This window comes from Sphaeramia orbicularis, unplaced genomic scaffold (genome assembly GCF_902148855.1).
Source record: "Sphaeramia orbicularis unplaced genomic scaffold, fSphaOr1.1, whole genome shotgun sequence".
Classification (NCBI taxonomy): domain Eukaryota; kingdom Metazoa; phylum Chordata; class Actinopteri; order Kurtiformes; family Apogonidae; genus Sphaeramia; species Sphaeramia orbicularis.
Genome location: NW_021941590.1, coordinates 142,325 through 164,201, shown reverse-complemented (window position 1 = coordinate 164,201; position 21,877 = coordinate 142,325). Strand labels below are relative to the sequence as shown.

Genomic DNA, 21,877 nt, shown 5'->3' with positions numbered 1-21,877 from the left:
CCAGGCAAGGGGAACTGGATACGTTGTCCTCTCCTTCATACTTGAGCTGTCACCTTGGGACACCCCACCAGGGGGTAGACCCCCTTAACAACAGTCAGGCACTCAGACCCCTTCACCACAGTAAGATGGAGTGGGGTCCTTGTATGATGGTGGAGGGGGTTCCTGGTATGATGGTGGTGGGGGGTTCCTGGTATGATGGTGTGCGTGGGAGGGGAGTCCTGGTATGATAGTGGTGGTGGAGGGAGTCCTTGTATGATGGTGGTGGTGGCGGGGGGGGGGGGGGGGTGTCCTGGTATGATGGCAGTCAGAGCTGGGTTCCCATTGCTGGTACTCAGTTCTGTTCTGCTGTAGGCTGGACTTCATTAGGGCTGCCCTTTGTCACCAATTCTGTTCCAAAGTTTTAAAGCAGTGTATGACTTTAGTCACCAATTTTCATTAAATATGTAAAACCCCAGTCCTGTCCTCAGTTTCATTAGTCCATTAGTCTGTCTGATTCCTCAGCTGAATCTCTTCTCTCTCTGAACAGTTTCTTCGTGTCCACAAGAAACAGTCCATATGTTTACAGACAGAACTGGGCAGTAACTCGGGCATTTTTGGAAATTTATTGCGACGTGTACTGTGGGAAGTGGAGCTCCACACAGTTGCATTATCGGAAGTGGAGCTCCACACAGCTGCATTATGGGAAGTGGAGCTCCACACAGCTGCATTATGGTCGCAGCGGCAAAAACACGGTAATGGCTTCATTGCCTCATTATTGCAGCTGATTAGAGCTCTGCTTCCCATAATGCAGCTGATTGGAGCTCCACTTCCCATAATGCAGCTGATTGGAGCTCCATTTCCCATAATGCACCTGACTGGAGCTCCACTTCCCATAATGCAGCTAATTGGAGCTCCACTTCCCATAATGCAGCTGATTGGAGCTCCACTTCCCATAATGCAGCTGATTGGAGCTCCACTTCCCATAATGCAGCTAATTGGAGCTCCACTTCCCATAATGCACCTGACTGGAGCTCCACTTCCCATAATGCAGCTGATTGGAGCTCCACTTCCCATAATGCAGCTGATTGGAGCTCCACTTCCCATAATGCACCTGACTGGAGCTCCACTTTCCATAATGCACATTGTGACTAATGTGTAAAAGTGTCCCAGTGTCCTACTGACTATCTGTAAACACATGGACTGTTTGTGGTGGAGGACATGAAGAAATTGTTCACAGAGAGAGAGGAGATTCAGCTGAGCAATCAGACAGACGAATTGACTGAAACTGAGGACAGGACTGAGGATGGACAGACTGGGTTTGCACAGACTGGAGTTGGACAAATGGGAGTTGGACTGACTGGAGTTGGACTGACTGGGGTTGGACAGTGTGGAGTTGGATAGACTGGGATTGGACAGACTGGATGAAACCTGGAAGATGAAAGTCAAAAGCAGCTTCAAGGACAGAATGTGTAGGTGCAGCCAGGGGACAGAGGGGGTGTGGTTTGGTGCAGGCAGGGGGCAGAGGGGGTGTGGTTTGGTGCAGGCAGGGGGCGTGGTTTGGTGCAGGCAGGGGGCAGATGGGGTGTGGTTTGGTAGACTCAGAGTTGCATCTCTGCTGTTTGCAGATGAAAACTAGACATAACCAGATCACATTACTGACAAAGGTTTGTACTAGTCATTAACAACCCTAATGTATTCACAGACAAATTTACTCACCAACGGCTTTTCAAACTTTTTCTACAGCAGTTTTGTCTCTCCATCATTTACTGTTACAAACTAATCCGTTTAGTGTCACTGATTCTAGCTGACAGATGCTAGCTAGCCAACAGACTGTTGTGTGAGATTGACTGTTATGGTCAGATTCTAACTGGTCACTGAATCGGGTCCATTCAAACTCCATCTACACCACAGGTGTCAAACATACGGCCCGGGGGCCAAAACCGGCCCCCCAAAGGGTCCAATCCAGCCCGTGGGATGAATTTATGAAATGCCAATATGACACTTAAGACATGAACAGTCAATGGTGTTAAAATCCTTTTAGTTCAGGTTCCACATACGGACCACTCTGATGTGAAGTGGATCAGACCAGTCAAATATGATCAGAGTAACCTAGATATAGGAACAACCTCAAATGTTTCTGTTTGTTTTAGTGCAACAAAGTAAAATTCCATAAAAATCTTTACATTAGCAAACTAGAAAAGCACTCAGAGAGCGTAGATCTCCACCAAGGCAGATCAGTTCATTTTTGACGTCATTTCTAGGTTACTATTTTACTGGCCCATATGACTGAAATGAAAAAATGTGAATAACCCCAACAAATATGAAAAACCTGAAATTTCTAAAGAAAAATTAGTACAGTTGTACCAAAATTCTGCCTGTTATTAAATGTTTTGTGTATCTGTCGATCCACTGGGATCTGTAAGCGGTAATGAACATTTGTCAATGATAAAGTGAGGCAGAATATTGTTGAAATTGCAGTTGTATTTCTTAAGAAATTTCAGGTTGTTCAAATTATTCCCATGTTTAAAGAAATTTTGTAGATGTAAACACTTTGATGATGTAATTTTTACTTAAAGGTTCCTTTCTTCACTGTTGGACACTATTGCCCTGGTCCAGCCCGTTTCAGATCATATTGGGGTGCATGTGGCCCTTCAGCTAAAATCAGTTTGATCTACACCCAGGACATTGAACGGCTGAATTAGTTTGTGCCACTCTCGTCGTGTCTGATGTGCAAACAAAGCTGCATAACTGAGGGGAGGATGATGAGCAGGTGCAGAAGGACAACTCACAGCTATATTGAGGAGGGTGTTGGGTGACAGACGCTCAGGGAAAGGAGGAGGGTATCTGTGCTGGACCGGGGCTCTCACATGAACGGCGGTGGGGTGGTGGATCTACACACACATATGCACACAGAGAAGAAGACCAGGTTAACAGAGACAATGCAAATTACAGGAGAACATTCACAAAGGTAAGGCCCAGGAGAAACTACACCTGGAAGAACATTCACAAAGGTAAGGCCCAACAGAAACTACAACTGGAAGAACATTAACTAAGGTAAGGCCCAGGAGAAACTACAGCTGGAAAAACATCCACAAAGGTAAGGCCCAGGAGAAACTACAGCTGGAAAAACATTCACAAAGGTAAGGCCCAGGAGAAACTACAGCTGGGAGAACATTCACAAAGGTAAGGCCCAGGAGAAACTACAGCTGGAAGAACATTCACAAAGGTAAGGCCCAGGAGAAACTACAGCTGGAAAAACTTCCAGAAAGGTAAGACCCAGGAGAAACTACAGCTGGGAGAACATTCACAGAGGTAAGGCCCAGGAGAAACTACAGCTGGAAAAACTTCCACAAAGGTAAGACCCAGGAGAAACTACAGCTGGAAGAACATTCACAAAGGTAAGGCCCAGGAGAAACTACAGCTGGAAAAACTTCCACAAAGGTAAGACCCAGGAGAAACTACAGCTGGAAGAACATTCACAAAGGTAAGGCCCAGGAGAAACTACAGCTGGAAAAACTTCCACAAAGGTAAGACTCAGGAGAAACTACAGCTGGGAGAACATTCACAGAGGTAAGGCCCAGGAGAAACTACAGCTGGAAGAACATTCACAAAGGTAAGGCCCAGGAGAAACTACAACTGGGAGAACATTCACAGAGGTAAGGCCCAGGAGACACACTGCAGTGGATACATGTGAGCAGGCCCATCAAACCCCCATTCTGACCTCAGAACTTTGATTATTCATGTATAAACCATGTGAATTCTTGTCAGCTTTTACAAATCTATCAGGAGGTTTCAAAGGTGATGGTTGGACAGACTGCTCCACTGTCTGGAAATATATCTGTGCTCTTCTACAAAACAAACCAAAAACACACCACCACTTGAATTTATGTTTGAATCTGTTATTAAAAACAGGTTAGCAGTTTGCTCAGGAGTGTTACTGGAGTCTCAGTCTGGACTGAGTTACGCAATCCAGGTCCAGGTCCAGGTCCAGTGGTACCACATGGACCCATGTCCTGTCCAATAGTGTCTGTGTTTAAACTCAATAACTGATCTGTTTAATCCATGTATGAACAGGTCTGAGTCAGTACTGTCACATGACACAAAGAACATTTCAGGGTCAAAATACTGAAACTCCTGCTGCGAGACACAGGGACTGAAAATGAACGTCATTTTATTGACTTTATTCAAATGTCACAAAAAAAAAAAAAAATAAAATAAAAATTCTCATCATAAATGGATCCAAAATGAAATTGGGACAGGGGGACAAGTGGGAAGTGGGACAGGGGACAGGTGGGGAGTGGGACAGGGGGACAGATGGGAACTGGGACAGGGGGACTGGTGGGAACTGGACAGGGGGACAAGCTTGTTTTGCAGTGGTCCAGTTCATTTTGTTCCAGAGCTGTATGTAACATGAATGAACACCATGTACCTGTTTAGCTAGCATGGTGTTTAGCCAGCACGGTGTTTAGCCAGCACGGTGTTTAGCCAGCACAGTGTTTAGCTAGCATGTTCTAGTGATGGACAACCACCAACTGGTGCACTGCCTGGAAACTCCACATGGAGAACGTTTGTTTTCGGAGCTTATGTATGTGGACATGGACACCTGGCAGTAAATGTTTAGTTCACCAAGTTTACCAAATGTCATGGACTAAAACAGTTCAACACAAATCTGTACCATTGCACCAGTAGCTTGGAAGAAATGACGGTAAGTCCATTTGGAGTTTCTATTATTCAATATGAACTCCGTTTTAAAATATCTGTAAATGTATGAGCGTACATGAAAGTGTGCTCAAACTCTGTGCTACCTGGAATCTATGTCCATCTGCCTCATGCACACTACTACACGGAAACACTGACACATTTCCACTCATGGAAACAGCAGCAGTAATCCTTTAAACCATTGCTTATTGAACTTCATAAAAATACACACTTCTTAAAACTGGGATTTAATCATTTAGAAAAGGAAGTAACAGATAAAAGCAGGAAAATGCTGATGAGTGAGTTGAATGTTTGTCTGGTACAAACCTGGTGATTCAAGCCATGGCTCATGGGTTGTTTGGGTGGGGTCCCAATAGGCACCGCCCTGACCGGAGGGGAGCCAATCACAGGAGATGAAGACCGCGGGGGCGGGACCCTTTCTGACAAATCCCGTCCTTCTTCATTCCTACACTGAGGAGGCCTTTTAGGAAGACCCACCTCCTTGATGATGGACATAAGTGGACTATCCTGGAGAGAGAAAAAAGAGCGTACAAATGGGAGACGTGCCTCTGCTGAAGTCAACAGCACCATCCTCTACTAGAAAAACACCAAAAAAAAAAAAAAACAACAGCACCATCCTTGACTGGAAAAACACGAAAAAAAAAAACAACAGCACCATCCTCGACTGGAAAAACACACCCAAAAAAAAAAAAAACTGAACAAGATCAGAGCTGTTTTCAGTCACTTAAAATAATCTTCTATATTATAGACTGCATGTAAAGACAGATGTGATTCTACTGCTGCTGTGATGCATTTAGGAACCAGCACTGAGTTCTGTGATGCATTTAGGAACCAGATAGATCCAAAAGGAGACGCGCACACACACAAACACACACACCCCCATGTGTGTGACCAGTCCAGGGCTCATACTGACTGGTCCTAAGCCCATACTGTTTTCTCACACACACACACACACACACACACACACACACACACACACACACGCACACACACACACTCACCTCCATGTGTGTGACCAGTCCAGGGCTCACACTCACCGGTCCAAAGCCCATACTGTTGTCCCAGATACTGTGAGAGTTCATCTGAAACACACAGACAATGAACTTTCATTTACATGAACATGACATGAACTGAATCATAAATAAGAACCCAGTGTGTACTGCCACAGTACTGAGGCACCAAATATGGGTATGTCTATGAGCACACAGCCAATCACAGCCCTCCTTATATCATGTCTACACTGGTAATCTGTTACATCCTGTAAAAGTACACAGACAATCAGATAAACAGGTCAGACTGAGACACAGTGGACATTTCCTTCACTCTGTCAGGTATTGGACTGACACGCAGAACACTAAGGTTCAATTCACGCTCAGAGGAGCAGATTTTGGTTTTCTAAAGATTTTCAAACGGAATGGGGGGGCCGCGGCGCATGGCGCTAAGGGCATCGGTAGGTAAATCCCACATTGATATAAATCAGCCACTGGGACAACATTCAGAGTGCAGAACTCAGACCACAGCGCTGAACTGAAGTCACATGACACACTACTGCATCTAACATGTAGCTCCGCCTTCTCCAGCCTCACTGACTGCACAGACCGAAGAACACCAGAAAACAAATAGAAGATTTAGAACAATCAGTCTTATTGTAGACCATAAACTACCACTAATTAGTGGTTTCTTCCACATTTGTGGGTCCACATTAAGTTGACCTCTAGTAGGATTAGGGTTTTATGTATATATACAGACCTGATCAAAATCTTAAGACCAGTTGAAAAATAGCTAGAATTTACCTTTTGCACATTTGGATCTTAATGAGGTTTTAAGTAGAGCTACAATATACAAAAGCAAGAAGGGGGAGTGAGACAAAAAGCACTTTGAAAAAGGAATTTATTGAAAACAAGTAAACTGAAACAGGCTGTTTATCAGCTGATCAAAAGTTTAAGACCATCGCTCAAAAAATTACAAAAAACTCTCCAAACCAGAACAAAAAATTTTCTCAGTAGGACTCAGTAATGAGTAGCTCCACCGTTCTTGTTAATCACTTCAAAAATTCGTTTGGGCATGCTTGATGCGAGTGTTTCCAGGAGGCTGGTGGGAACATTGCTCCAAGTGGTGAAGATGGCTTCACGAAGAGCATAAACTGTGTGGAACTGATGGCCATTTTTATAAACTTCCCTTGCCATCCATCCCCAAATGTTTTCTATGGGATTTAAATCAGGGGAACATGCGGGATGGTCCAAAGATTGATGTTATTCTCCCTGAAGAAGTTCTTCGTCAAGCGAGCATTGTGAACTGCAGCGTTGTCCTGTTTTTAAACCCAGCTGTTACCACACAGACCAGGGCCCTCAGTCATGAGGGATGCCCGCTGCAACATCTGCAAGTAACCGGCCGCCGTTTGACCACCCTGCACCACCTGAAGCTCCAGTGTTCCACTGAATGAAAAAGCACCCCAGATCATGATGGACCCCCTCCACTGTGCCGGGTAGAAAACATCTCAGGTGGGATCTCCTTGTCATGCCAGTAACGTTGGAAGCCATCTGGACCGTCAAGGTTACATTTTTTCTCATCAGAGAATAAAACTTTTTTCCACCTTTCAGTGTCCCATGTTTGATGCTCCCTGGCAAAGTCTAAACGAGCAGTTTTGTGGCGTTGTAGGAGACGAGGTCTTTGAATTCGTTTTTTGTTTTTGAAACCCTTTTCCCGCAGATGCCGTCTGATGGTTATTGCACTGCAGTAGGCACCAGTAAGGGCCTTCATTTGGGTCGAGGACCGCCCTATGTCTTGACGGACAGTCAATCGGATCCTCCAGCTCAGCGCAGGTGTAATTTTTTTGGGTCTACCACTTGACTTTTTTGTTCCATAATACTCAGGATCTGTCAAAAAATTTAGAATGACTGTCTTACTGCATCCAACCTCAGCAGCAATGGCACGCTGCGAGAGGCCTTGCTTATGCAGCTCCACGATCCGACCACGTTCAAGAAGAGAAAGCTTCTGAGCTTTAGCCATCAGGAGGGCATGACCGTGTGAATGCCCGACAGAAAATGAGAATTTTGAGCAGATTTTGGCTTTTATAGCCTGTGGTCTTAAACTTTTGATCAGCTGATAAACAGCCTATTTCAGTTTACTTGTTGTTTTCAATAAATTCCTTTTTCAAAGTGCTTTTTGTCTCACTCCCCCTTCTTGCTTTTGTATATTGTAGCTCTACTTAAAACCTCATTAAGATCCAAATGTGCAAAAGGTAAATTCTAGCTATTTTTCAACTGGTCTTAAGATTTTGATCAGGTCTGTGTGTGTGTTTATATATATATATATATATATATATATACATATATATATACACACACACAGGGTGTCCCATAAGTCTCCATACATAGGAGACATAATACATTCCATACATATATGGTTCTAACATGTATTTCTTTATATTTCTTCTTTATAGTTCTTCAGCAGTGGAGGACACACATTGAAATGTGTTCCTGACAAAATGGCAGTCATATAGAGCATATTATATACATAAAAATGGTTTATGTCAAGAAACGTTTATTTTTCCTATGTATGGAGACTTATGGGACACCCTGTATATATATATATATATATTTTAGGCCTGTAACGGTACACAAAATTTTCGGTTCGGTACGTTTTCGGTTTTCAAAGCCACGGTTCGTTTTTTTTCGGTTCGGTACGGGAAGAAAGAAAACCCCTCAAAATATCTTTAATACATTTATGAATTTTTTAACATTTTTCCCCCAATTTTTGGACACAATAGAATATAGAAAAACAGGAATAATATAATTCTGCTGCTATAAATCAAATAGAAAATAAAATAAATTATTAATATGACTAAATGTATTTTAAACATTAGTATTGCACTTTTCTCTGACAGGTAGTTTTGAACAAACAAGAAAAATCTAATCACAGTTCTGTCAGTTCACAATCTGCAGAAAAATATCAGCAAAAAAATTCTGCATGAAGTTCAACATCAACAGGAGGGTAAACTGGTATTCTGTTTAAACAAACTGAAGAGCAACATTGACAACAAACTGAACCAAATTATTTATTTTAGGACAGAGAATAAATTGTTTAGGACACTGTGTGTACTTGTGTGTATGTGTGTGTGTGTTTGAGTGTGCGCGCGCATGGAACGTACGATTTGTCTGGGGGATGGTTTGTTTGTTGTTTTTTTGTTTTGTTTTTTTTGGTCGGAGCCGGGGGGTGGGGGGGTGCGGTCCGGTCCATAACTAACGTAACTAACGCTGGCGTGAAACGAAAGTGAAACTTTATTTTTATATACTGTCAGTGGCCAACTCCGAGTTTTATTCCTCTGTTATACAGCGTGCATGAGAGAGAGAGAGAGAGAGAGAGAGAGAGAGAGAGAGAGAGAGAGAGAGAGAGAGAGAGAGAGAGCTAGTGTGTTTTAGAACTACCGTAGTTCCTAGGGGCCAAACAACGTCCGTCTTATCTCCGTCTCTTTCCTCGTTGTTGTCTTTCACCGGGACTTGAAGTGATCCAAACTGGACTGTACTGATGGTGGAGGGTCTTCAGTCTCTTCCTTCCAGGTTCACATCATATTTGTTTTTTTTGTTTTGTTTTTTTTTACCTTATATCAGCTGCTATTTGGTATTTTGGGTCAATGTGCGTGTCCTTTAATATGTCCGTGTGAAACTTGCGCGGATTTAAAGTTCCGCATTAAACAACATCTTTCATTCCTTTTTCTTTTTGTCAACATACTGTGCCGTTTCGGTACAGCTGTGTGTCGAACCGAACAGGTGTGTACCGAAACGGTTCGGTTCGGTACGTGTACCGTTACAGGCCTAATATATATATATATATATACACACACACACACACACACAGAGAGACAGAGAAGACAGAGAGAGAGAGAGAGAGAGAGAGAGAGAGAGAGAGAGATCTATATACACACACATACATACATACACACACAAATTATAACACAATTAGAAAAGCTAAACTGATGTGTTTCTTCTGTGGAATTTAACAGTCAGTTGTGGTGTCCTGTGTGGTTCAGTGGTGCGTTTGGGTGTTTCAGTGGTGGGTTTGGGTGTTTCAGTGGTGCGTTTGGATGTTTCAGAGGTGCGTTTGGGTGGTTCAGTGGTGCATTTGGGTGGTTCAGTGGTGCGTTTGGGTGGAATCAGTCTGTCTCTAAATGTCCTCCTGGGATTGACCAGCATGTCACACAGTGGATGAGTCCAACTGTCCAATACTGCCCTGATGTTGGACACCTCTCTGACACTACCGTCAGAGACAAAGCGCCTCTGCCCACAATACTAGACATGAAGTGGACAAACTCACCTGAGCCATAAGTGGACAAACTCACCTAAGCCATAAGTAGACAAACTCACCTAAGCCATAAGTGGACAAACTCACCTGAGCCATAAGTGGACAAACTCACCTGAGCCATAAGTGGACAAACTCACCTGAGCCATAAGTGGACAAACTCACCTGACCCAGGGGGGACGTCCCTCTGCGCAGCAAGTGCTGCTGCTGGTAACTGAGCATGGATGGAGGGGGGGCAGGAGGCAGGCCTGGAGGAAAGGACCGTCCACATCAGTACAAGAAGGTCAGGACACATGAAAGACAAACTGACCAACAGTCTGGACACATGAAAGACAAACTCTGACCAACAGTCTGGACACATGAAAGACAAACTGACCAACAGTCTGGACACATGAAAGACAAACTTTGACCAACAGTCTGGACACATGAAAGACAAACTGACCAACAGTTTGGACATATGAAAGACAAACTGACCAACAGCCTGATTTTCAGTGACAGCTGACCTGCTGTGGAAGGACCAGGAGGCAGCTGATGTTGTGGGTGAGGGGGGTGCTGGTGTGGGATGGAGGAGGACTGGGGCAGGACTCTGGATCTATCCAGCCCCTGCAGAGGAGCCAGCCCAGGTCCTGATGAGGAAGGGGGAAGGCCAGGCCGCTCAGCTGCTCCCACTCCAGCGATGGCCGGATCTGCCTCCAAGATGAGCCTGGCCAGAGACTCAGCCAGGTCCGCCCCCCCTGGGCCTGGCCGATCCTCCACATCTGAAACACACAGTCCACATAGAGACACACACTGAGTCCACTGGAAGGAGTTTAGTTTGAAGAAAGATTTAAAAAAAGGACTAAAACATTAGAAATGCTCAGTACTTACATAGAAAACAGATTTAAAAAAGGACAAAAACATACGTTCCCCTCTGGTGTGTTGGAACACCTAGCTCCAGAATGACTTACAGGTTTTAACAGTCCCATAATATAAAGCTACTTAACATGCTATTCATGAGATGATTGATGGATTTGGCATTTGTCCCCCTACACATTTCTGCTGTTGACAGTGATATTGATCTGTTCATCAACTCTCCGTAATCCTGACTCATGTAAACCCTCTTGGCAGGATTCTTCACATCACTGACCTGGGGGGGGTAGACCAGTGGAGGATGAGAAGCTGACTGAAGGGAGGGACGATGGAAGGGGGTGAGGAGTAGAGGCTGAAGACAAACGGGGAGAGGATGGGTCCCCTGCTCTTCCCAGATGGGGGTCTCCTCCCATCCCCACTCCTCCTAACCCCAGCCCGTCCCGCTCATCCAGTTCCGCCAGGCGTTTGTGTTCCTCCTGCCAGTCATCATCTAGAAAACAGAGAGTCACAAAGTGTCGAGTTGAAGTCTGACAATCTCATGCTTTAAGACCATGGCCGTAAACTTTGGTAATTTAAAGATACCGTTCTCTTCTACACGCTGTATCGTGCATCAGAGCGAAACTCCACCATGTGTGCACAGCATTTTGAGGGGAAACACTGTACAGTATACCCACTGTGTTCATTCAGTGTAATGAAGAACAAACTTTGGGCTGTATGTTTGGATGCAGAACCCACCAATGGCACCAGCTCCAAACGTATCATCATTGAACTGATCAATTTCATCTTCTTCTTCTATCAGTCCCTCGTCTTCATCCTCCAGGGTACAGTCATCGTCCAGGGACTACATAGAGAACAGGGAAAGAAACAGTGAAAAATAATGAAAAGGAGGAAGGAACAGGAAGGCTGGGGGGGTGAAAGGGTAAGAAGGGTGAGGAAAGGTCATTGTCCTCGTCATCATTCACCATATTATTAATACTGCCTCAGTAGTAACAGTTTTTCAACAAAGGGCTGGTACTGTAGTTGGAAACAGTTCCAACTCTTCTAGAACAGCTCATTGATTCAAAGAAGGTGATGATGTGCAACATGACAATTCCTCATCACATTTAGAACCAAAACCAATAATCATCTTGGTTGCATTTGGTCTTCTATTACAGACTTAATGATGAACCGAGGATTTAATTCATAATAAAATTATTTCAGATAATGTGATCATCTAGTGGGATTTTTTAACTACAGCTTAGAGTAAAAACTGAGGTCATTTACAAGCACAGGAATATACCACTGGTTTTCCAAATAGACCAATATTCTGAATTTCACAGGTCTCATATAACTCTTACATTGTGTTTAGATATTTTCAATTGGGCCTTTTTCTGGATGGAGCACTTTCCAACTCAGATATGGAGGGTACTGATAATGTGTGCCTAATTGGCTGGATTTACTGCAGGCTGTGACACAAGCCCTGTTTCCAGTCAACAGAAGAGACACAGATCCTCTGGTACAGTGGATGAATCTAACTAAAGCCTACATTTCCTGTCAGATGGACAAACACACCTAGTGTTAAACATTATGACAGAGGACATTATCAGGTACATGGATATCATCAAATATTGGAAAGTTAACTGAACAGTACAAAAAGTAGGGGCATGATTTTACCCTGAACCACTTGTTCTCCTGGCCATCTGCCAACATCAGCAACAACTTCTGCTGATAGTGACCGCTTCTAAAACTTCATATCAGCTATCTCAGTTCCTTGGAACTATATTTTTCAACATTTGGGCATGTTTGTGGTTTGCAGACAGTACAGATGCTGGAAGAAAAGCATCTGTCAAACAGTCTGGAGAGTCAAATGATCACGTTCACCTTTGTTTTTATGTTAGTACATTATTTTACACAAGTACACCATTCAGTGTTCATTAAATGTGACATTTAGTGATGTCACAGTTTCCTCGATTATACAGGGTGTCCCATAAGTCTCCATACATAGGAGACATAATACATCCATCCATCCATCCATCCATCCATTTTCTTCCGCTTATCCGGGGCCGGGTCGTGGGGGTAACAGTCTAAGCAGGGATGCCCAGACTTCCCTCTCCCCAGACACCTCCTCCAGCTCTTCCGGGGGGACCCCGAGGCGTTCCCAGGCCAGCCGAGAGACATAGTCTCTCCAGCGTGTCCTGGGTCTTCCCCGAGGTCTCCTCCCAGTGGGATATGCCCGGAACACCTCCCCAGGGAGGCGTCCAGGAGGCATCCGAAACAGATGCCCGAGCCACCTCAGCTGGCCCCTCTCAACGGGGAGGAGCAGCAGCTCTACTCCGAGCTCCTCCCTGGTGACTGAGCTCCTCGCCCTATCCCTAAGGGTGCGCCCAGCCACCCTGCGGAGGAAACTCATTTCGACCGCTTGTATCCAGGATCTTGTCCTTTCGGTCATGACCCAAAGCTCATGACCATAGGTGAGGGTAGGAACGTAGATTGACCGGTAAATCGAGAGCTTCGCCTCTCGGCTCAGCTCCTTCTTCACCACAACCGACCGGTACAGCGACCGCATCACTGCAGATGCTGCACCGATCCGTCTGTCAATCTCACGCTCCATCCTTCCCTCACTCGTGAACAAGACCCCAAGATACTTAAACTCCTCCACTTGGGGCAAAGACTCCCCACCGACCCGGAGAGGGTAGACCACCTTTTTCCGGTCGAGAACCATGGCCTCGGATTTGGAGGTGCTGATCCTCATCCCGCTCGCTTCACACTCGGCTGCAAACCGCCCCAGGGCACGCTGAAGGTCCAGGTTTGATGAGGCCAACAGGACAACATCATCTGCAAAAAGCAGAGATGAAATCCTGTGGTCCCCAAACCGGACCCCCCTCCGGCCCCTGGCTGCACCTAGAAATTCTGTCCATAAAAATTATGAACAGAACCGGTGACAAAGGGCAGCCCTGCCGGAGTCCAACGTGCACCTGGAACAGGTCTGACTTACTGCCAGCAATGTGAACCAGGCTCCTGCTACGGTCATACAAGGACCGAACTGCCCTTAGCAAAGGGCCCCGGACCCCATACTCCCGAAGCACCCCCCACAGGATACCACGAGGGACACGGTCGAAAGCCTTCTCCAGATCCACAAAACACATTGTGGATGTGTGGGCTGGTTGGGCAAACTCCCATGAACCCTCGAGCACCCGATGGAGAGTATAGAGCTGGTCCAGTGTTCCGCGGCCGGGACGAAAACCGCATTGTTCCTCCTGGATCCGAGGTTCGACTATCAGTCGGATCCTCCTCTCCAGTACCTGGAATAGACTTTCCCCGGGGAGGCTGAGGAGTGTGATCCCCCTATAGTTGGAGCACATCCTCCGGTCCCCCTTCTTAAAAAGGGGGACCACCACCCCGGTCTGCCAATCCAGAGGTACTGTCCCGACTGCCACGCGCTGTTACAGAGACGTGTCAGCCAAGACAGTCCCTGCACATCCAGAGACTTAAGGTACTCAGGGCGAATCTCATCCACCCCCAGTGCCCTGCCACCAGGAGCTTGCCAACCACCTCAGTGACTTCAGCTTGGGTGATGGACAAGTCCACCTCTGAGACCTCAGCCTCTGCTTCCTCCATGGAAGACATGATCATGGGATTGAGGACATAATACATTCCATACATATATGGTTCTAACATGTATTTCTTTATATTTCTTCTTTACAGTTCTTCAGCAGTGGAGGACACGCATTGAAATGTGTTCCCGACAAAATGGCAGTCATATAGAACATATTATATAAATAAAAATGGTTTATGTCAAGAACCGTTTATTTTTCCTATGTATAGACTTATGGGACACCCTGTATAAGTGCAGCACCCAAGCCACCACGGAAGCAAACTGAATGACAATGTGGAGAGCATCATAACCAACCAAATGACTTCTCTTAAATATAATGGCTTTGGTTTGTAGTTGGTCTGTTTGGGTGGTTTTCATTGTTTTCTAGAGTGGCTTTTCTATTTTTTCTAAATTATAGATTGAAAACATTAAGTTAGAATAACGACCAGCATCCCAATAACTGAAGCTCCACCTTAACCTTTGAAAACTGAGGGAAACCCAAGAAATACATCATTGTTTTTGACGTGCTCGAAGTGGTCTGTGGCAATGCTTCAGTACCATAAAGTACCTACACACCCAAATATCGAACTGGATTTAGTACCGTCCTCTAGGGTTAGGGTCCTGAACTCACTGACAGCAGTAGAACTATGCGGAGTCAGAACCAGACCGTCCTCTAGGGTTAGGGGTCAGGGTTAGGGTCCTGAACTCACCTGACAGTGGTAGAACTGTGTGGGTCAGAACCAGACCGTCCTCTAGGGTTAGGGTCAAGGTTAAGGTCCTGAACTCACCTGACAGCGGTAGAACTGTGTGGGTCAGAACCAGACCGTCCTCTAGGGTTAGGGGTCAGGGCTAGGGTCCTGAACTCACCTGACAGCGGTAGAACTGTGTGGGTCAGAACCAGACCGTCCTCTAGGGTTAGGGGTCAGGGCTAGGGTCCTGAACTCACCTGACAGCGGTAGAACTGTGTGGGTCAGAACCAGACCGTCCTCTAGGGTTAGGGGTCAGGGCTAGGGTCCTGAACTCACTGACAGCGGTAGAACTGTGCGGGTCAGAACCAGACCGTCCTCTAGGGTTAGGGGTCAGGGTTAGGGTCCTGAACTCACCTGACATCAGTAGAACTGTGCGGGTCAGAACCAGACCGTCCTCTAGGGTTAGGGGTCAGGGTTAGGGTCCTGAACTCACCTGACATCAGTAGAACTGTGCGGGTCAGAACCAGACCGTTCTCTACAGACTGGGTTTAAGAGAACAACTCGTGGAAAGTCAGTATGGTCTGTGAAAGTGGTGGGACCTTTTACTGGGACCTGGCTGGAATACTATTTAAGCTTTATACAGAATACATTTTTGTTCTGTGTGCGTTAGACTATAATGTTATTATTGCATTTTTAGTTGTATATTATATTGTCAGACCTGTATTTGGTTTTTCAGTTGTTTGTCAACCTTTTTATGTCCTGTCCTGTTTTTCTGTTCTGCATTTACTGTTGTCCGTTTACCTGCTCAGGAACTACAGATGCTAATTAGCTTTTACCTAACTCTGGTGTGATTGTACATTGTCCCTATCAAATAAACAATAAAGTCATAAAAAATAAACAATTACTGTTGAGGGTTTTTTCTCAGGCAATATGTAAGGGACCCTTTAGCCACAGTGCTAATGCTAACGTTACATCACGCAGAACCCAGGTGGATTTAATCCACGTGCCTTAAATTGACCTATCTGTGACTGTGTGGACAGGACATAAACCTGTGCCCAAGTGTCCTCTGGGATGGAACAGGACTGTTGGAGTTGGAAGAACAGCTCGTGGGTTAGCTCTCCTTCCCGGTCTCATGTGACCAGGCTAACGCCAGGCTAACAGTAGGCTAACGGCAGGCTACCAGCAGGCTAACTGCTTCACAGGCCACCACCCGCATTGAGTCTGCATCAACAAAAGACCCCGTGTGCCCGCGTAACTCCGCCACAGTCCCAATTCCTGCTCTGGGTCACTCACACACACAAAGCTGACACTACACACAGGCTTAAGGGAACAATACTCACCTGAAATCGAAACATCTATATGCAGGCTTTCAGGAAAAGAAGCGCATCGGGAGCGAGGGGGCGCGCGAGTGGACGCAGCAGCGGTGTTCACTTGACCGTGCTTGTCGGAACGTTCCGTGAACGTGCACGCAGCCCGTCCATTGACGCACAGGGTTGAGCTGGTGTCGCAACTTCTGTGGTCAGTCCCCATGGTGTTGTTTGTGTGTTATTAGTTCATTATTGGTAGTTTATGTGGTCAGGTCCCCATGGTGTTGTTTGTGTGTTTATTAGTTCATTATTTGGTAGTTATGTGGTTAGTCCCCATGGTGTTGTTTGTGTGTTTATTAGTTCATTATTTGGTAGTTTATGTGGTTAGTCCCCATGGTGGTTGTTTGTGTGTTTATTAGTTCATTATTTGGTAGTTTATGTGGTTAGTCCCCATGGTGTTGTTTGTGTGTTTATTAGTCATTATTTGGTAGTTTATGTGGTCAGTCCCCATGGTGTTGTTTGTGTGTTTATAGTTCATTATTTGGTAGTGTATGTGGTTAGTCCCCATGGTGTTGTTTGTGTGTTTATTAGTTCATTATTTGGTAGTTTATGTGGTCAGTCCCCATGGTGTGTTGTGTGTTTATTAGTTCATTCATTTTGTAGTGTATGTGGTCAGTCCCCATGGTGGTGTTGTGTGTTTATTAGTTCATTAATTGGTAGTTATGTGGTCAGTCCCCATGGTGTTGTTTGTGTGGTTATTAGTTCATTATTTGGTAGTTTGTGGTCAGTCCCATGGTGTTGTTGTGTGTTTATTAGTTCATTATTTGGTAGTTTATGGGTTAGTCCCCCATGGTGTTGTTGTGTGTTTATTAGTTCATTATTGGTAGTTATGTGGTCAGTCCCCATGGTGTTGTTTGTGTGTTTATTAGTTCATTATTTGGTAGTTTATGTGGTCAGTCCCCATGGTTTGTTTGTGTGTTTATTAGTTCTTATTTGGTAGTTTATGTGGTCAGTCCCCATGGTGTTGTTTGTGGTGTTTATTAGTCATTATTTGGTAGTTTATGTGGTTAGTCCCCATGGTGTTGTTTGTGTGTTTATTAGTTCATTATTGGTAGTTTATGTGGTTAGTCCCCATGGTGTTGTTTGTGTGTTTATTAGTTCATTATTGGTAGTTTATGTGGTCAGGTCCCCCATGGTGTTGTTTGTGTGTTTATTAGTTCATTATTGGTAGTTTATGTGTGTCAGTCCCCATGGTGTTGTTTGTGTGTTATTAGTTCATTATTTGGTAGTTTGATGTGGTTAGTCCCCATGTGTTGTTTGTGTGGTTTATTAGTTCATTATTTGGTAGTTTATGTGGTTAGTCCCCATGGTGTTGTTTGTGTGTTTATTAGTTCATTATTGGTAGTTTATGTGGTTAGTCCCCATGGTGTTGTTTGTGTGTTTATTAGTTCATTATTAGGTAGTTTATGTGGTTAGTCCCAATGGTGTTGTTTGTGTGTTTATTAGTTCATTATTGGTAGTTATATGGTTAGTCCCCCATGGTGTTGTTTCTGTTTATTAGCAATCAATCAATCTTTATTTATATAGCACTTTCATACACTGAGGATGTAGCACAAAGTGCTTTACATACAAGTTTAAAAATCAGTACCACCCTACCGCCCACCTACCCACCCACTCACACCCCCACCACACACACACGCACACACACACACTTAAAAAGGACTGATTGAGCACAAGAGGACCAGAAAGTAAAGAGGAGGCGCTGTTTCAGGGAGTCCTCCGCACCAGGAGGCAAGCCGCCGACCCCGGCAGCCAGGCGCCAGCGACACAGCGCTGCATCCCGACCAGTGGAGAGGGCCAAATGCCACCGCATCGCAGCGGCAGAGACCCCCACCCACCAGAAGGGAGCAGACCCCAGAGAAGGAAGGCTCCACAGCTGCCCCCGGTGGGAGGGCTCCCTCTGATGAAACACTGGAGAATGTAGATACAGAAACATTAAAAAGATATAAAAGCATTGATTAAAATATCTAATTGTAACACACACACACATATGTGTGTGTGTGTGTGTGGTGTGTGTTGTGTGTGTGTGTGTGTGTGTGTGTGTATACAGGGCCGGACTGAGACTCATTTTCAGTCCTGGAGTTTCATACCTCAGACCGGCCCACTTTAGATCACAACACGATTATTATTAAAATCATGGAATTATAATCTTACATGTTAGGTCTACACACTGTTCTGCAAAGCCTTGTAATTCAGTGTAATTTTCTAAAATATTTCCAATTCAGCGCAAGTAAAGGTTGCTTCACAATGTGGATTTATTTCAACAATGAGTGCACATCGACATCTCCAACATTACTATTCCTCACAACACAACAATAACAGAATCTATATTTTTGTTCTTATAAGTGTTAACATTTTTCAAACCTTTAAAATGTTCGAAATGAAATGAAAGAATACATAAAAATATTAAATTTAAAAAAAAAAAAAAAAGCTTGCTGCACTTTCTAATAACTTATTTTTGTATCCTCTGCAACAAAAGATTTCCATCACAACTTGCAGTTTGTTGCATCTTTGCTATTGAAAACTTTTGGTATAGTGAAATTAGGGGTTTGATGAGGATGATAAGAAAAAAATGTCTGTATATCCTGTGACTGAGGGTGGGCAAAGCAATCAAAGCTAACAACAGACTCATCTTCATCTCTGTCATTTGTGCCTAGTGGTTCAGGGTTGTGCTGCGAGCTGCTCCTCTGTCATCAGTAGGACTCTGCTCTCCCCTTTCACACTTCCTCCAGTTTCTCTAGACTCGCCTGCACCCTGGATTACAATAAAAAATAATATCTACAGACATTTGGACTTACTGAACTAATTAAGATATTTACATTGGCAAAATATGCAGGCTTATTTGATATTACTTTATGCTATTGCCTTTCAGTTGTGGGCTTTGTGTATTTACTGTCTCACTTTTAATAATAAAAATTAAATAAAATAGGCCAGTATTATCGTTTGGGTATAGAAAGTGGTTTTAGTGGAACTACTGCTTGTCCACACAGTCTGTTCCACAGCTCACCTTTCCTTCCATCCTGACAGGAACAATCCCCTCATCCACTACTGGCTCCTGGCTCTGCTTCTGACACTAAAGCACAGTTTAAAAATGCTCAGAATTCTCAGCACAAATCTTCTATTTCAAAGCCTTGGTGTCAGTTTCATTCATGTAGTGCTGAATCCTGGAGCATCTCAGAGCACCTTTCATACTGAACAGGCCTACACCATACTCTTCATTGGAGCCTGTTTCTTCTAATCCTCTTCCCTCTCTGAGCAGTCCTACCTGCCCACTCTGGACTTGTGGGGCTCATGGCTGCTGTCTGCTGCTGAATGTTTCTTTCTGACTCTGAGGAGCTACAAGACAAAGTTTCCCAGTTATGTGGCGTCGCATCATACTGTTATTAAATTACATAACGTTATGTTACACGCCACAATGCCACACAATTCATTGACTCGATAATTAACTAGCTTGAAAGGTGGTTTACCCTGTTCATCATCCTCATTAGTTGTTTCCACCGGGAGGTCATTTTTGTGAAAAAGTTGCAGATTTTGGCACATTTGGCTGCGTTTGCTTCCAGAGCTTTCCTCTTTTTAATTCTTGCCTTCTCTGTGCACTCTTTCTACTCTCCATGTTTCAAACAGCAAACACAGCTGACCATCCACAGCCTACAGAGCACAGATCATATATGCTCCACAGCGACAGTATAGAGCTACTAACCGTATGCAAGGACCATGTTAGGCCAGGTCACGGTTTGTCTGCAAAAAAAGAGGAAGAAAACACACAGTTTGCTAGTAGAGGGGGTGGGGCCCAGGAACAGCGGGCTGCAGATTACGTGATCAACTCAGTGCTATGACTGAACACCGGCCCCAAAAAATAAATAAATAAAATATTAAATACATATTTAAAGTGAACTCCAGCCCTCGCGGCCTAAATATTATACCGGCCCACCGGGAATATTCCCGGTCCTCCCGATTAGCCAGTCCGGGCCTGTGTGTGTATATATATATATATATATATATATATATATATATATATATATATATATATATATATATATATAAACAAAATAAATATTAAACGTTAAAATGATAAAACAGAAGCATTGGTTAAGAGAACTACATATATACTACTACAAAGACATATATATATATATAAAAATATAATGTAACTATAAAATATCAAGTGGATAAAACAGAGGCATTAGTTAAAAGCGAAATTAAAGAGGTGGGTCTTGAGCCTGGTTTTAAAAATGTCTACATTCTTTGCGGCCCTGAGGTTCCCTTCAGGCTGTTCCATAGGCGAGGAGCATAATGCTGAAAAGCTGCCTCGCCATGAGTTTTTGTGTTAGCTTTTGGAACTATTAAAAGGCCGGTGCCAGAGGAGCTCAGGGTCCGCGAGGGTTCATAAGGTAAAGCAAGTCTAAAAGATAAGAGGGCGCAAGACTATTAAGACATTTAAAACTATTAAAAGGACCTTAAAATCAGTCCTGAAACACACAGGGAGCCAATGCAGTGATTTTAAAACCGGTGTAATGTGAGCCCACCTTCTGGTCTTCGTCAGCACCCGAGCGGCTGAATTCTGAAGGAGTTGGAGTTGTGAGATTCTATCTTTGGGAAGACCAGAAAGCAGGGCATTACAGTAGTCAATCCTACTGGAAATAAAAGCATGCATTAGCATCTCCGTGTTTGCTCGAGAGAGAACTGGACGGACTCTGGCTATGTTCTTAGATGATATTAGTTGATTATTTGGTAGTTATGTGGTCAGTCCCTGTGGTGTTGTTTCTGTTATTAGTTCATTATTTGGTAGTTTATGTACATAGTTTACCACTGTCCACACCTGACTCAGTCAAATCCTGTAAGTGTGTGTTTGAGTTATTTATTCTTATCAAGGTTTATTTATGGGTATTTTAGCAAGTTTTAACAACAACAACAGAACAACAAATTAGCCCCCACCCCAGTTTAGCTCCAACAAAACATTCTTGCATAAAAAAAACAAAAAAAAACTGTGTACACTGGACATATTCACATTCAATCATTAGACATAAAGAAAACAAGGGGGAAAGGGATCATAATAATAAAAATGGGACCAATGGCCCTGTATCTTAGCGGCCTAAATTCAAAGCTTAGGTAATGTATCCAGATGCCTTTTATTCTCACCCAGTTTGGTGTATTTATTGTGCTACAAAAATAGTGAATGCTTGGTCATATTCCAATCAGATCTGTAAAAAATTCAAATACAACTTGATATCATTGATACTTACTGATTTAATGGATCAATCCACTTCCTATCTGTTATATAGGGAACATTTTTTAAAGTCGCACCAAATCCAGAATCAGATCCAGATTGAAATAATTTCAATACCTTGTGCATTTCTGTTCTAAATTCAGTTTTCTTTGCTCTGTGTTTATGTTTGGATCCT

At 44.0% G+C, this 21,877-nt stretch overlaps 1 protein-coding gene across 1 annotated transcript in view; it reads right to left on the bottom strand.

Moving 5' to 3' along the window:
• The window catches only part of LOC115416315 (protein PAT1 homolog 1-like), a 34,318-nt gene extending 17,779 nt beyond the window's left edge, over window positions 1-16,539 (bottom strand). Inside the window, 8 exon segments of the mRNA XM_030130063.1 lie at window positions 2,769-2,870; window positions 5,005-5,205; window positions 5,700-5,780; window positions 10,162-10,244; window positions 10,500-10,754; window positions 11,123-11,335; window positions 11,581-11,686; window positions 16,449-16,539. Coding sequence (XP_029985923.1) covers window positions 2,769-2,870; window positions 5,005-5,205; window positions 5,700-5,780; window positions 10,162-10,244; window positions 10,500-10,754; window positions 11,123-11,335; window positions 11,581-11,686; window positions 16,449-16,463 — 1,056 coding nt within the window. The 5' untranslated portion in view covers window positions 16,464-16,539.
• Between the last annotated feature and the right edge of the window lie 5,338 nt (window positions 16,540-21,877).